This window comes from Ruditapes philippinarum, unplaced genomic scaffold (genome assembly GCF_026571515.1).
Source record: "Ruditapes philippinarum isolate M1 unplaced genomic scaffold, ASM2657151v2 ctg204_1_1_1_1, whole genome shotgun sequence".
NCBI lineage: Eukaryota > Metazoa > Mollusca > Bivalvia > Venerida > Veneridae > Ruditapes > Ruditapes philippinarum.
In genome coordinates this window covers 359,114-376,496 of record NW_026854772.1, presented here as the reverse complement: position 1 = coordinate 376,496, position 17,383 = coordinate 359,114, and the positions used below count along the sequence as shown (strand labels likewise).

At 34.1% G+C, this 17,383-nt stretch overlaps 2 protein-coding genes across 2 annotated transcripts in view; one reads left to right on the top strand and one right to left on the bottom strand.

Moving 5' to 3' along the window:
• Positions 1-3,675: 3,675 nt before the first annotated feature.
• Positions 3,676-17,383, bottom strand: part of LOC132741004 (uncharacterized) — a 152,264-nt gene continuing 138,556 nt past the window's right edge. Inside the window, exon 2 of the mRNA XM_060729077.1 lies at positions 3,676-4,115. Within this exon, the coding sequence (XP_060585060.1) occupies positions 3,805-4,115 (311 nt within the window). The 3' untranslated portion in view covers positions 3,676-3,804. The remainder of the gene's footprint in view (positions 4,116-17,383) is intronic.
• Positions 8,737-17,319, top strand: LOC132741017 (cell death abnormality protein 1-like). Its single transcript, XM_060729092.1, has 5 exons — positions 8,737-8,896; positions 9,242-10,630; positions 10,809-10,887; positions 14,001-14,074; positions 14,735-17,319. The coding sequence occupies exons 1-5, from the start codon at positions 8,845-8,847 to the stop codon at positions 14,851-14,853; spliced, it is 1,713 nt and encodes a 570-aa protein (XP_060585075.1). The 5' UTR covers positions 8,737-8,844; the 3' UTR covers positions 14,854-17,319.

Here is a 17,383-nt window from a genome sequence, read left to right as displayed (position 1 = left end):
CATATTGTGGTAATCGTCCTTTTTTAGCTGAGGAGGCTGCACGGGACCCATATTCACCTTCGCTTCCAATGGACCCAATGCACCATTATAACCTTTAAAGTTTGGATTGAAGACGTCATCATACTTTATAAGTAGCGATTTAAACTGATCTCTCATACCTGTTGACAATAAGTCATCTGGGTCGACACGGACTTGATCGGAATGTGTTGACTTTTTCATGTTTGCATTTGTTGAGTTAGGTATAGCTTTTGATTCAGATTCATTCCCCACAGGACAGTAAGTAGCACGTACGTGACAAAACTGTTCATTTCTTTTAAGAAGCAATGGTTCGTTTAATAAATTCGGTATTCGCAAATTTCCACCAACGCTTGAAACCAAAAATGGCTGCGGCCAAGAGTTGTTGTCCGAGTCCCTGGTATGAGGCTCAACCGAAAAAATGTTGTCTGTGGAGCGCATGTCAGACGGTAACATAACATCAATAAAGTCTCCGGGCCACAGCGTAATTGAGGTTGAAGGAGCACTTGCGACGTGAGCACGACGAATAGCGTAATTTGGGGCTGAAGTGCTTGGCGAGCCGTAGTAGTATATGTGGTCATTTCCAATAGACACCTCACGACGAGCTGGTTCGTGTGGCAACGTCATTTACCTCCATGAATGCAATACCGGCCAAAACATCTGTATCTAAGTGTTCGACAACTAACCCTTCAAAATACAGGTTATGATCATCGCGTGTAAATGTTAATCCTAGTTTCCCCCACAATGTTTAAAGGAGAGGAACCATCGGCTTGGTGAGCGGATTTGGAGCTAGCGGTGATTTTTGCATTCAATTGTGCTGCAGTTGATGCACGAATCATATTACCGGTGGCGCCACTGTCAACAGTTAAACGAATCGGAATATGGCCACAGTAAGTGTCAAGATAAGGAGACTGTGGAACTTGAACACGGTAAGTAGATACCGACACTTGTCGAAACTCTTCCTCGGGATCGTGTAACTCAGAATCATCAAGAGGAATATCATCAATACATGTAGCGCGGGCCCTTGCCAAAAACTGTCGGTCCTGTTGCGGCAAATAAGTACACTTACTAAAGAAGTGGCGACCAGGACGTCCTGCGGCTTTGCAAAGCGGACACGACTTTTGGTTGGTTTAGACCAAGATGGACTTGACTGCGGCTTTTTGTCGTGGAAACTTTCTGACCGTTGTTCTCATGGTTTTGGCATCCTCTGCTGAACGCAACTCTTCTAAAAGTGAGTCCAGTGCTTGCGAAATTTCAGGTTTTATAGAGGCTAATGTTCTTGCTCGTAACTCAGTACCGTATCTCTGTTTGACAAGTTTAGGTAGGTCAGGGTTTATCAGTCTCAGCCACGTTAAGACAACTAGATTTTCAAGTGTTGGAGAGAGCTCCTCATCTTCGATTATCGGTTCGTCATGGTGTTTGATGCCCATATCCTGATGTAACAAGCTATCTTCGATAAATGCGGTGAGTCGTTGGAACAAATCTTCGGGTCTCTCTGTAGGATCATATCGGATAGAAACAAAGTCAATAAAATGGCCACCAGTAATGTAATTTGGAAACCATAGTGGAGGCGGATTGTTTGCCAAATATCATCAACAGAGGTAGAGTTTTTAACAATAGTGTTTCTGGATATTACTGGACAAAAATTTGCTATCTGTCCTAACATCAACTCAAGAATGTTGACCTTTTGCTCACGGGTTTTCCTGTCAGCTTCGGCTACATCCTCACCGTCGTTCACAAAGCCTCTGTGGGGTGCAGTTTTGGTCTTTTTCTGCCTTTTAAGCCCAGCCACGAGAAAGGGAGCAAAGTTCTTGTCTAAAGAAAGGCTGTAGATTAAGTTCTAATGAGTTAACAGTTTCATGTTTGGTAAGGCACCATTGTTTTGGCGCGCGGGTAGAATTTGCCATTGTCAATGTTTTTGTTTAATACACTTGCGTTCACGGTAATAATTCTATTTACTAAAGAGATGAGTACAAGGGTTTACAGCGTTGGACGTAAAAATTCGCGCCACCAGCCAGTAAAAGGATGGTAGATCAACACAGGTAAAATACAAAGTTAAAAATCAAATACGTGATTTAATTTGAACCCAAATTTGGCGTAGAACAGAATAAGGGGAAGAGAAATACATCATTTTAGTCCGAAACAGGCCCAAAGTTCCAATGTATGTAAAAGTAACACAGTCTGGCGACCCGGGAACTATTATCCTTATGTCTATTAAACACTTAAAATGAAGTACTCTTAGAAAAGGAGGTTCTGCATTAGGCCATTTTTAATACTTTTTGTAAAAGATTACCTATTTGTTATAAGGGCGATATGGTGGGAAGATTACCAAAAATTCAGTTCCGCCATTGGTATTCACACCGGCCATTGGGAATATATTTTGGACGTGACGTCATTTGCGTTAGTGTAAAGACGCGCTTAATATTACCGTTGCATTATAGGCGCGTCAATCAAAAATGATTCCTTTTCACTCTAAACAGTCTTTATTTTGTGTATGTGATCAATAGAATAGTGTGTAGGTTCATGACAGAATTTATTAAACTCGTTGAATAATTATATAAAACAATATCATTTAACTCGTTCAATAAATTCAGTACTGAACCTACACTCATTCAATATCCTCTATTTCATAAACAACCTTCGACATATATCTCCAAGGCGTCATTTAAGTTTTTTTAATGAAACGTGATAAAATTCAAGAAATATTAAATATGTACACCTAATAATTTATAGTTTGCACTGGAATAGAATCTGTTTAACACTCTTTATTTCAATGTTTTAATATCTTTACTTTATTTTTTGTTCGAAAATTGTTCTGTAAGTATACTGTTTATTTGCATTATTTCTGTTATTAACAAAACATATCAAAAAAATGTTTAACCTTTTACCTCATATAGACGTGTTTTGACGGCTTTTTGCTTATGAGGCCTCAAACAGTGACAAAATGCCCTATCTAGGCCTCAGACACTGTTTTTCGTTTGAGAAATGTTGTTAAAAAAGTGGCCACTTTTTCGGCGCCGCCGCCATTAAAATGGTACATCAAGGGGTTGCCAGAAGGGGAATGTGCCCCCTTCTGTTTTGGGGGTTTGAAAGGGGGTAGTCCCCCTCATCGCCAAGAAAATTTTGGACATGTGACAGGCTAAAAATGGCCTCAGGTCGATCTCAGGGTAACTAGTAACCGACGCTGAAACGCCTTTCATTCTATATCAATTCATTGAGAAGTGCAGCAGTTCTAAATGAAGTTTTAATGGAAAAACAATGCAAAACAGTGATTGTTCGCATTTTTGAGACGTCCCCTCGTTGCCATGGTAACAGGAAATTTACGACTGAGCAGGCTGGTACAGAGGCTATGGTCCAGTCAACATTTGTGCCAAGTTTCATCAGTATTGAAGCATTTTTCATAGTTTCATAGCAGTTTGAACTTGTACAAGAGGCTTTTCAATGAAAACTGCCATTTTTTCATAATATGCTAATGGGGTAAAAGGTTAAAAAAGTATAATCTCAATTTTTCAACCCTTTTTGTTTTTCCTTGGAAAAGGTTTGTGGGTAATCAGCGAGGTGTTCCGAATGGTCTAATTTTGCCATTTTTCCAAAAATACACAGCAAGAAAACCAAAATAAAAGAAATAGAAAATAAATAAATAATAACAATCAAAACATGGATGCTTATAGTGTTTAATAATACATGTACGCTACATATAAACAATTGAAGGCGGTAGGTTCTGTTGTATCGGTAGGTCATTAAAATAATTTCAGGAAAATTATTTCTCTGATTAAATCATCAGGACGTTTAGTATTTCTTCCAGCCATGGCCACGACCGCCTCCGTAACCCCCTCCGTAGCCGCCGCCATAGCCTCCACCATAGCCTCCCCCGTATCCACCACCGTAGCCTCCGCCAGCCCCGCCTCCGTAGCCGCCACCAGCTCCGCCTCCGTAGCCGCCACCAGCTCCGCCTCCGTAACCGCCCCCATAACCGCCTCCGTAACCACCCCCATAGCCTCCGCCGTAGCCTCCACCGCCGCCGCCGCCGTAACCTCCACCACCGCCGCCGCCCCCGCCGTATCCCCACTTACATTTCTTGCATCTCTTTTTCCAGAATGCTGAAAAATGATCATAAAAAATCGAGTAATGTCGGAGAAAATGGATTATATTAATGCCATTTTTTTAATACCCCTGTATGTTTAAAATGATTTAATAGAAAATAGATATCTTCTCTCTTTTTTAAAAGATAACAAGAATTTATTATGAAGTTGCAGGAATAATTCTTTTACAAGATACGCGTTGATTTGAATTCTGTTACATTTGTTTGTACATGTATTTGGTTTTTTCTTTTCTTCAAAATTGTAACATTTTTAAATGCATTTAAATTAGCGATATAATATTCAATAGAATTGTTAATTTACAACTATTATTTTTTAATTTACCAAAGCTACGTCTCATTTAATTACAATTTATTTAAATATTGAATAAGAAAAAATACGTACAAATCCAGCGACGAAAGTGAAAGTTTTATATATATTTTTCCGTCACTGAAAATATGAAAATTTTCACTTTACCTTCACTGTTGCAACACAAGTAAACCAGGTAAAAGAGCAATGGCGTAGAATTTCATTGTTGCGAACTATTTTCTGTCAGAACAGCAGATGACTTCGAAAGATAATGGTGGTGATCTGAAAATTTTCTAATTCGGCAGAGTATTTATACTATTGAATAAACTGTACAAAACGTGACTTGCACGGAATGCACGAGTACCATGTAGTATGTTTTTCGTTTGAAGTGCGATTTATTTGGTGCATTTTCTTTAAAACATGCAAAAATAATATCATATTAATGCAGATCGATCATTTAACTGATTTATTTGTAATAATATTTTCTACTTCTGTTAATAAGTGAATGGGTGCAGCAAACAGATGTTCTTAAATAATTAGACTCGTTTGAAGATATGGGCTATTTCCTTGTTATCTTTTTTTCCAAAAATATTCATTTTAAATTTCATATTTTACTTGATCAAGGCTACTACATGTACAATATGTTGTTACCTCTGACCATGTAACTATGCATTCTATTCGTGCCTTTTTGATGAAGATAAACAATATCATAATACAGTGACATACAAGTATGATTTGCCTGCAGACGACATAAAAAATAATTATCATTTTTAAACGATCTTTCGAATGTAGCTCAACGCTGTGTATTGAATCTTTTTATATTAACACTAAATTTAAAATAAACCTTCATGCACTTTTTAAATGGTTAAAGGTGTAAAATCTTTAAATAGCCAAGATTCTATGAAAAGCTCAACTTATGCCTTACGTCAAATACATAAAAGGTATCTTGGCAGTCTTGTGCGCTTGTGATGGGCTAAAAATGACCAATGAAATTTCATTTTTATTTTTACCCAAAGGGGAAAATCAAACTAATTAGGGCGTCTCTTGGAACCCAAAAAACCCTTTCCATTTTAAAAAAAGTTTAATTTAAATTTTTTCCCGCTTGTTTATTAAATTTTTGGGGTTTTTTCTTTTTTCATCTGTAAAAGGTTACATTTGGTTTATAACATAATTTATTTTAGTTTGATTGTATGGGAAGCTATAAGCTTATAGACACACTTTTGATTTAATTCCTGGAACCAACCAGTACTGAACAAAGATTGTAAAATTTCTTGCCAAAGGAAACAACGACTTGTCCCTGACGGGGTTTGAACCCATGCGGCTAGCGAACATTAGACTACTAGTCCGACCACGCGGCCATGCCGCCACTTAATGATACTTTATATGCGTCTATAGCGAAGTTAGATATAATATAAGGAAAAAAATAAGAAGAAAAAGTGACAATATTCTTTCCGCTTAGGATTCCGGTCGCACTTAAACTATTTTTTATTTTTGTTTTCACACTTATTTCTCTTTATTTATATTTTTGTCTTATTCTTTGATTTATTCGCATTATCTTTTTTTTATTTCCTCTAAATCATTATATTCACTTTGACATATTATAACAACACACACACACATTTCAGACATGACATGTCAAGTTCAGACAAGGTATTTCCGATTCGATCCGATTAAATTGTGATACAAATATGATTATGACTACTATCAAATTTCGAAAATATTCCTTAATTTATTTTTCTGATGTCCACAGATAATGAAAGACATCTGTTAAACTTATCAAAATATATAATGAAAGACAACTGTTAAAATGATCAAAATATATATTTTGATAAGTTTAACAGTTGTCTTTCATTATCTGTGGACATCAGTCTACCGAAATTATTCAGAGTTGATCACCTACAAAAGTATGGTTTTAAGTAGTTTTGTCCTTATGTCTCGATATATTAGGCAGACAAGATGAAAATGATACTCATCTTAAATTAGCTCTGTAATAAATAGACAACATTAATAAATTTGTTCCAATGTAATGGGAAATGAGTTCCGTTTGGTAAAATACGACACCCAGCCATTAAACAATATTATGCAAAATGGGAAATGTAAACGAATGATTTCTGGTTATTTATAGCGTGAAATAAACATTAAATTATATCTGATGTCGACATTCATTTTTGCGAATAAAATTGAAGGAAATGCATTTCATTTGAAGATTAAAATCACTAAACCCTGTCAACAAAACTTGTAATGCACATGCTTCGCTTCAAAATGCCGCTATATTAAAACGAAAAAATAACATCAAGGTGAACAAATCGGTAAAAGGAAATCTCGGAACTTAATATTTACGTTACATTTAACACTAAACAATTGACAGTGGTTCATTTCGTTTTTAATCGTTGATACTGTATGAATTGATCATTGTTTTCTGAATAGGGTTTTATTATTTCATGTTTCGAAAAACACTTTGCCCATGTCGAAGGATGGCAACCCAGATAATAATTCAATAATTTGTCCATTGTAGTTTAATGAGCAACGATAACTATAGTCTTTGTAGCTATAGAAATTGTGGACCTTCTTCCAAAGTTGGTGCCTATAAATGCCATTTATTGGGTAGAATAACACTCTACAGATTATGAAAGGCGTCTACATACTGAACATATCTTGATATAATCATTAGGATTAAAGGATATGAAAATGACTGACTTCATACAGATACAACAGTTCTACAATATAGCTAATAATCACGGTATGGTTGACTGAACCAGCTGTATTTCAATATGAATACATACAAAGCTAGAAAATGCGCGCAGCATTATTTTCTGCATATTTAGTATCAGTTGCTTTATCAAATCGTTTCCAATCGTTATCGGATGGAAACATTCATTTGCACTGAAGGTGTAATTGTTAAATTAATGTATTACTTTGTATTTTCCTAGGAGTCTGTATATACCTCATTGGTAATAAACTCTAATGTGGTGCTGGGATGTTTCATGAAACACTTAATGCGCAAGTGAAATAATCTTTTAACTATCTTCTCCCCGTCTAAGTTACACAGCTTTCCGAAGAATAACATTTACTTTTGTCGATTTCTTGTTCAATTGAATATTAACGTATAAGACATAATGCGCTGACTGTTTGCGAAAGCCGCGGTAATGACTGCATATTGTTCATAAAGTTGATGTTTCAAAATTCTAAATTATACCAGTTCATGTTAAATGTTGAATTCTGCTTAAGCCGGTGCTAGGGGGCGTGGACGGTAGTTTGCACTTGACAGTACCGTCCAATGAACAGGCTCAATCAAACCGAGCCTGCAACATTTTCTTTTTTGCCGCGTTGGGCTTTCTTTAGGGATTCTTATTTCACTCTATTTTATCAACAATCAATTCGGTTTTCAAAAAGAATAAATCAACAATTGACTGTATTTATATTTTACATGCTCTTGTTAAATAAATACTCTTACTGAAATCGATTGGGAAAATGTTCGACAGAATTGATAAAGTTTTTTGTGGCGAAAATAAATGAATGCAAATGTTTGCTCAAAAATTGTATTGGTTATAAAGTCACTGTACTAAGCAGTTTAATTGTTTGTAATGAACTCTTACTTTATAAATTCCAACATTGGAGTGTAACGCTGAAACTTAATATCAATATTTGTGCCAATGCATATGTACTGTTTTAATCACATTTAGCCTTGTCGATTTCTTCCAAAATACCGGAAGTTACGTACAAATATATTTCCTTTGTGTTACATGTGTGTTCATGTTATAACATTGATGGCCTAGTTGCCTCTGCAAACTTAACATATGACACTCTGAAATATAGTTGTTGGATTGGGTGTTAAGACTCACCAACACAAGGGCATATGGTGACTTCCAAGCCTAGCTGTGGAGGGGGACCTCGAGTACTCCTCTCTGCGCAATTTGAGACAAGAACAGAGACATGACTAGAACCAAATTCCTGGAAGGAACACATGGACATATTGTGACTTTCCAGCTTAACCTTTGGAAGAGGACGCCAAATCCTCCTCTGTAAGCTAATTCAGGCAATGAGCGGGCACATGAGTAGAGCAAAATTCCTGGCGGGATTTGAACCAACAGCGGCGGTTAGGGGCAAGTGATTTGAGACCAAACGTATTATCCACTCAAAAATAAAATAGTTGTTAAAAAAGTTATATCAATGAAATGATCAGAGAAAATAATTATGAAAAAAAAAGAATGTTGAAATAACTGCAACAGTGATATATTTATGTCCTTTTTAACAACCAAGTTTCTTTCATTAATACCCTGTTAATATTTTCGAATCATTAGACGATAACTAATGCGCAGTTTGCTCAAACTTCCTTGTTTATTGAAAAGTTTTAAAGTTTGCAGATGATCGCTTCATTAATTTCGTCTTGTGTTTTCTATTTCAGTATATACACTGAAATTACAAAATATAACACGTAAAGATGGATTGTACAGTGATATCTTTGTTACTTACATACTTGTATCTGCCTACAGGTATGTTTATAACTGCTATAAACTCGTTTTTTTTTTTATTATATTTCTTTTAAATTCTGCCAGTCCACAAAATTTAAGGGAAAGTCAAGTCTTTCAAATTTTGATATCAGAAAAGAGAAAAATGTATATAATAAACAGAAAATTCAAGTTTTTTCTATAAATTCATGATTTATTTTCATCTTGTGGCATGAAAATTACCATATTTCACTTGTGGCTACCGCCACTCATGAAATATTTATTTTCATACCACTCGATGAAAATAAATTATGTATTTATAGAAAAAACTTGAATATCCTCTATATATTCACAAATACTTTATTTTCTTTCCTGGTGTATTTTTGACAGTTGCAAGTGAAGTAATTAGTTGTGATAGTGGACAATGGGGCATCAACTGCACGAGCACCTGTCCAGATTACTGCTCACCCTATGATTGCGACAAGAAAACTGGTTTTTGTTACGGATGTATGACCGGTTTCCATGGAAAATATTGTGATATACCATGCCCTTTAAAGTGTATCAAATGTGACCAATACACTGGAGAATGTGACACATCATGTTCCATTAACTGTAACGGTTGTACTACGTCCACCCGTACATGTTCGTCTTGTAAACATGGCTGGTATGGAAAAGCGTGTGAACAGCCTTGCATTTTAGGACCAGGGTGTGCAAGAAGCGTCTGTTCGAAGTCAAATGGCGATTGTCCTGTTTGTCACAATGGATGGTGCGGACCGAATTGCAAACATCGATGCCAGAAGAACTGTTTTGGCGCATGTTCTAAAAGGTCTTGCAATTGTATTCGCTGTGTTTCAGGAAGGTGGAGTAGATATTGTCATAGGAAATGTACAGGAACATGCGAAATGTGTGATAAATCTGTCGGGAAATGTTTGCTTTGCCCGGACAAATATTGGGGGCCTACCTGCTCTAGCCTCTGTAGCTCAAACAATTGCGAAAGGTGTGATGTAAATACAGGAATTTGCAAAAAGTGTAACGCAGGCTACTGGGGTCCAGACTGTGAGAGACATTGTAACAACTGTATTGACAAAACATGTGATATTTCGTCAGGCTTGTGTGAAAACTGTCAGGAAGGATATGCAGGCGAATACTGCAACATAAGCTGTGAAACATCTAGGTGTTCAAATTGGTATTGTAACAGAAGACAAGGGTTCGCTTGTTCATCTTGTAAAAAGGGCTATTGGGGTACATTTTGTGAAAATAAATGTTCTGGAGAAAATTGCGGACAGTGCAGTAAAGATCGGGGGATTTGCATGGCGTGTACCGCCGGATATTGGGGTCATTCCTGCGAGAAGAAATGTCCAATGAACTGCAGACTAAGCTGCATCAAAAGGTCAGGTGCCTGTAATTATGTATGTGATTCTCAGTGCATTACGGATACTTTTTGTAAAGCAGGGTATTGGGGAGCTTGGTGTGAAAAAAAATGTTTTGAAGAAAATTGCGAGAATTGTGATGTTTGGCCTAACTATGGGCTATGCACAAAATGTAAGCCTGGGTTTTGGGGACCCGACTGCCGGAATAAATGCTCTCCTGATAAATGTATGGAATGTAACATAGATGATGGCCACTGTACACTGTGCAATGACGGATTTTGGGGGGAAAACTGCAGTTTACTGTGCCATGGTGAATGTCGTTGTTGTGACGCTATTTTTGGCAATTGTGTTCCAGACAAATGCTCGGGTATTACTGTAACACCAAATGCAGCAATAGGTGAAATCTCAGGTAGCCGTATTAGATACTTTGATGAATAACATAACTATGTAATGTAAGAGTTGTTACTTATTTACATGTATCTGTAATTGTTAAGGTTAAAGTGTTTAAAAGTCTATCATAGGAAACTTTAATTTGTCACCTGATTATGAAATATAGTAAATTTATAAATGGCTACATTTTATTTTAGAAAATAACACTTTGCCGATTGTTGGCATTGTACTGATGATTTGTTCAATCGCCAACTTGTTTGTTTCCTTTATGAGAAGGTAAGTCTAAATTAATGTTTTCATGAACCTCAATCTGAATGGAGTAGAGAAAATAAGAATCCTCAAAGATAGCCCAACACGAAAAAAGTTAAAATGTTGCAAGCTCGGTTTGATTGAGCCTGTTCATGGACGGAACTGTCAAGTGCAACATTTATACATGACATGGTAAAATTATGAACTTAGAAACTTCCTCAGATGTGTTCATACGGCGGTTATCATGCAAACTTAAATGTGACACAGAAGTGCCATTCCATGAAAAGCCGTGTATGGTCCCCAAGTAATAAAAAGCGTTTGCCCAAAACGAGAAAACAAGGGGGAACTGAACAAAATGTAATTTTGAAAGGGGATCTGAGGTTATAGAGCCTGCATATCACAAATAAGACGTCAAAAGACAAAATTAACAAGCAATAATCATAGTATGGCAAGCAATTCATAAGTCCCCTACCGGTTAGAACCCCAGCAACATTCTGAAGGGCCAATGGTAATCGAATTATGTCATTGAATGAATGAATGAATGAATGAATAAATAAATAAATGAATGACATGAATAAACTGAAATCTTTTGAGTTCTTAGTTTGTCTGTATCTAAGTAATATGTTAAGTTTTCCTAATTATGTTTATAGAACAGATAATCAAAAGATTCAATTTTCTCAGGATGAATATGTATAACTTGTGTTTGAACTTTTTTTTCTATTTTAAGTAAATTTGTTGGAAAAGTTCAAATGACTTTAAAAGTGATTTCAAGAAACAGTTTTTAATAACAGACAGACAGACCAACTGACAGAGACTCTGGGGATAAATCTTTAAACATCCCTGGTTGTTACCAGAATATAACATTTTTAAAAGCAACATTCTGAAACTAAGAGGAGATAACTCTTGAAATAAAGATGCTAGACTTATGAACATTTTCATACATGATGTGAGTGCAACAAAGAACAATTATCTCAAGTTTATAGAAGAAACCATTTATAGTTACAAAAAAGAACAGTGAAAAAATAAATATATACCATTTATAGTAACAAAGAAGAAAATTATAAGAAAAAATCAAGTAAATTTCAAGTTGAATTGAAATTAATCATGGAAACACATGTCTTATAAATCTAATCACATATGAAGTAGGTCTTGATAATGAATGTCTTTTTAAATTTGAAGTAAATCCATGGAGAAATAAGGAAGTTAAAGAATCAGAGTAAGAAAAATTCAAAGTTTTAGAAAAAGATAATTCTGGAAATATGGACGCAAGATTTATAACCCTTGTCATATTAATATTATGATGTGGGAGCTTCAAGGAAATGATATAAGAAATGAAGAAGTTTGAGTAAAATATAATAGTTTCTAGAAAAAAAATCTAAGTTCAAGGGGGACATAATTCTGAAAATAGCCAAGCTAGAGTATTGAACCTTCTCCCAAATGACATGAGTAAAATTAGACACATATACTCGTATATGAAGTTTATAGTGGATACATTATGAAATAAAGAAGTCATGAAAACAAATAAGATTTTTTTATATGAAAAAAGAAAATATCATCAATATCTTCATAAAAATTCTAAGTTCATGGGGGGTAATACTGATTTTTTTGTGCTAGAGTTGTAAACCTTGTCACATATGATGACGTTGATGATCAGAAACATATATTTTAGTTTCATAAAAATGTTTTCACTTGTTTTTGAGTAATGACAAATATTGTTATATTTGCCATATTTTAAGTCTATTTGTTGCCATAGCAACCAAATTTTTCAACATAGGAAAAAAAAAGAATAAAAAGACGTGCATAATCACCAGACTTCAATGTATCCATATATCAAGTTTCATAAAAATATTTTCAGTACTTTTTGGGTTATCGCGGGATCCAGTTTATGTGTAAAATTAGCCATATTTTTAGTCTATTTGTTGCCATAGCAACCAAAGTTTTCAGCATACTAGGAAGAAAAGAAAAAGACATGCATAATTTCAAGACTGTCAGCTATCTATATGTCAAGTTTCATTAACATATTTTCAGATCTTTTGCGTTACCGCGGGATCTGACGAACTGACTTACGGACAAACGGATAGATGGACAGACAGACAGACGGACGGACAAACAGGCAGACGGACAGAGGGTAAACCTAAAGTCACCTCCGGTTCAACCGGTAGGGGACTAAAAAGCAGGCAACATGTCCGTAGGGTGATTCGACATTATTTAAGTAGGAATATTGAAACCACCGAACTAGAAAATGCCAAATAGTTAAAACTAAAAATACCACAAAAACAACAATAATGTCGTGTTGAACGATCTTTAAGAATCGGAAATATAACATCTCTGATTGAATGTACGGAAGTTTAGGTTCGGTAATGTTGGCAAACCCAGATATGAACACTTCGATGCACAAAACCTATACGCAAAATATTAAATAACATGCCTTGTCATATATTGTAGGACATTATATGCTGCTAATGCATTACCTCTACTTTGAAGAGTATTCAAATAGCCTAGCACTTGTCAACTGCATTGAAAATGAGGGGCGTGGGTTCAAACCCCAAAAGGGGCAACTGTTTTTCTTTCTTTTTTTAACATAATCTATGTATCTCTCAGATCCCTTAAGGCAGAAAGTTTTGTGTTTTAATTATGTAAGTATTGTAGGTATTTATTTGCTTTATTTTTAAAATTTAATAAAATAAAAACTACAGCGTAAAAGTATTTTATATTTTGCAAGATCAACCAATATACCTTTGAGAAAATTTAGGCGAACTTTGAATACAGCCCCCATGCTGGTAAATTCTAGTGATATTTTGAATAAGGCTTTTAGCATAGGAAAATGGTCAAATAAGTGTTTAAAGTGGGTGGGATAGGGTAACATTTTTATACATATTAAAACATTCTTGTTTAAGAACAATCATTTTGCTCGTGTAAGTTGTTACTTGAATGTTATTATTTGTTTCTTAACAATGAGCAATAGGTAAACATTTTTCATAATGATGATATTATAGATTATTTAGAGTTTCCTAAATTCTGGAAAAAAAAAACAACTTTCAAATAGCAAAGTTTTAGTTCAGAAAAAAATGTCCATTACTTATAAACCACACGGTAAATTTGATTTGAATTTTGCATATGTTATAACATTTACCTTACAGTCGCAGAAGGCGAAGGTCAACTAAAACTACTGCACATCATAAGAATATCAAAGATGCTACAGTGTCATACAGAGGTAATATTGTCTTACAATTAAGTTTAATAATCAGTAACAAAATATATACTGAGTATCTTGTTGTGTTTTTTTCTAAAGATTTGCTGCGAGCTTTTAAAACTTTATTTAGGCTAAACGGTTTTAATAATTAACGTTTTAACTTTAATCCCACCAATAAATGCAGCAAACAGATTTATATGAATGTTGCATTTTTTAAGAAATTTTATCGTTAAGTTGTAAGCAATCTGACTAAAACAGCTCTTTGATAACGTTAATAATGCTACGCATAAGGTTAGAAATAAAAAGGTATGAACAATAGTCAGATTGAGTTGCAAGTTTGGACTATATCCTGCCTTCTTAGACAAGAAGTAAATGTTCATTTCGTACACAAGGCAGCGGAACATTCTTTTGTTCAAAACATGACTTTGTTTATCCTCGGGTAAAAACTTAAACGTCAAACAGTCTATTTCTATAAAACTTCTGGAAAAGTCCTTCCGGACTAATATAGATCTAATTGTAGCTATTTCACTGATATCTTTCATGTCATTGTTTTCAAGTTAGTAAGAGACGTGAAAGTAGTGCAAAGACCGACAATTGCTTGAACAGACAAACTGAGAAATTTTATGTATGTATATGTCAGTAAAATAACTTATTGTTAGTATTCTATCAATTTCTTTAAAGTGAACAAGGAACGGGAAATGACTAAAAAGGAAGGCCAGTACACGAATGAGACGTACAACGAAATAAACATTGACAGCAGACCAGAAACTAAGTATCAGAACATGAATTTATTTTATTAAACATGAACGACTCTGAAGATGTTGAAAACCGATTAAAATGTGTGGAACACTTCGGAAATATCTAGACTTTGAAATTATGCTAAGATACTGTTATATCTGCCTACATGCACTTACCATACTATATGTATTATAATGTGACTGTATATTTGATAAAAATGGCCAAATTTTATTGCAATGCAAATTTAATCATTTTATGAAATAAATATGTCACGAGTGACAGTGGCCACGGCTGAGATAAGATAACTTTCATACCATGGGATAAATACTGTATATTTAGGGAAAATGTAAATAATGTGTTTATCCTATACTTTTCTCTTTTTGACGTTGTGATTCGATAGACTTTCATTACATTGTGTGTACTTGCAGAAGAAAAGAAGAAAGTAGTCCCAGTTTCACTGCAGTGAAAAAATATTTGTTTACAGTAAAAATACGGATAAATAAAAATTGCTTTTTGTATATTAATCAGTGTTTCTCGATATTTCATTTTTAAATATATTATTTATCTTATTATTAGCAGACCGGAATCTAAGTATGAGAACATGAATGACTCTGAAGATGTTGAAAACTGATTAAAACGTGTGTAACACTTTAGAAACTTAGATTATGGAAACATACCGGGGAAACTGTATGCACTTACTATACTATCATAATGTAACCGTTTATTTTATCAAAGTAGAAACATTATATGTAAATGTAAATTTAAATAGATTATCGGATAATTTTCCACTATAAACATTATGAAGTCTAAATATTATAATGCGCATAGCATAAGGCAGAATAAATTAGCGAAACGTGCACTTGAACCATTACCATGTTTGTTTGTTTGTTAAATATGTAAATCTTATATTTCATATGATTCATAATATTAAGAAGTTCGTCACGAATGAAATATTGCGTTAAAATACTAGAACGTTTTAGATCGCTGCATAAAGAATCCAAATATAACTTATACGATGGGTAACGCCTATATTTGTAAACTACATGGAAAATGTTAGCATAAATACAGGATATTCAAGTTTTATAGTAACAGGATATTCATTACATCGAGTGGTATAAACATAAACATGTCACGAGTGACAGTGGCCACAAGTTATATAGGAAAAATGAATGTTTTGTGGGTTGCGTTCATTGAATGCCGCCTTTCCTTGTTGATCTTGTGTTTATTATTCTTATCTCTTTTTTACCTTGTGATTCGAAAGACTTTTCCTTTAATTTTGTGTATTGTCTGATTTAAGGTAAACCACCCCGAACGCATTACCTCTACTTTGAAAAGTTTTCAAATAGGCTATAATTTTGCAAGATCAACCAACATACTTTAAAGTACTATAAAATAAGGCAAATTTTGAAAAAGCCCCTGATTGTGGTAAATTTCTGGGATATTTTGAATAAGGTTTTTGACATATGGAAATGGTCAAATAAATGCTTTAGTGAGTAGGGTAGGGTAACATTTTTAAACATATTAAAACATTTTGTTTAGAAACAATCATTTTGCTCGTGTAATTTGTTACCTCAATGTTATTATTTGTTTCTAAAGAATGAGCAATAGGAAAAAGATACTCGGCCGAAGTATATCTGTTTGACATGCTTGAATAACAATGACATGATAATGTTTTCTTGTATCTATAAAGAAAATACCCATTTTGTAAACATTGAAATTAAATTATAACATATTTATATTGAAAATTTTTCAAAGAAGAACAACTTCTATTTAAGTTGTCCCTTTTATTGTTTTAAGTTTGACTTTATAGATTTTGTAATCATCTACAAATTAATCTAAAAAATAAAAAAAAAAACATTATCCTCAGTCATGTATATTTTGTTTTAGAACTATCCTCTACATTTTATTTGATAGTCGCGAAACTATTTCTTACATTTCATCATAGAGCCATCTTAAAAAAATATTTTAGAATGGTTAGAGCTATGCTTTACATTTTATTTTAGAACGGTTAGAACTGTCCTTTACATTTTATTTTGGAAGGACCAATGAGATTCACCGATTTTACAAGAGGTCAAACTGATAACAGACTGACTTCGTCCGAAAAAGTGCCCTATAATAGCAGTTTTAGTTCAGAAAAATGTCCATAGCTCTCAAATGACTTGATAAATTTTATTTAAATTTTGCATACATGTGACTTTAAAGGAATATAACTGTCCTATATTGTCAATTTTGCAGTTCCTTATAGTTCCCATTAGGGGTGGTCTGCCTTAAGAAATGTTTCACTGCAGTAAAATATATTACAGTGACAATACGGAAAATGAAAATATGCATTTTATATAATCACTTATTTCTTATATACATATATTTTAAATGTAATTACTTATATTTAGCATTTCTACAAGTTCTATGGATTTGATAAATTTATTTCTTGATGTAAAATATATACATGACTGATCATAATATATTCATAAGGCATTTATACGGAAAACTTGTTTAACGAGGGAAGTCAATTAAATATACGAACTCTACCGATGTGTTTTATTTATTTATTCGTTCATATAATATATTATCAGCTGTCTTCTGTCGATTGTG

Bases quoted from the DNA above. Each gene is read 5' to 3' on its own strand.
- LOC132741017 (XM_060729092.1), top strand. From the start codon at position 8,845: ATGGATTGTACAGTGATATCTTTGTTACTTACATACTTGTATCTGCCT. The intron at 8,897-9,241 runs GTATGTTTATAA...TATTTTTGACAG, and splicing joins ATACTTGTATCTGCCTACAG to TTGCAAGTGAAGTAATTAGT. The intron at 10,631-10,808 runs GTAGCCGTATTA...ATTTTATTTTAG, and splicing joins AGCAATAGGTGAAATCTCAG to AAAATAACACTTTGCCGATT.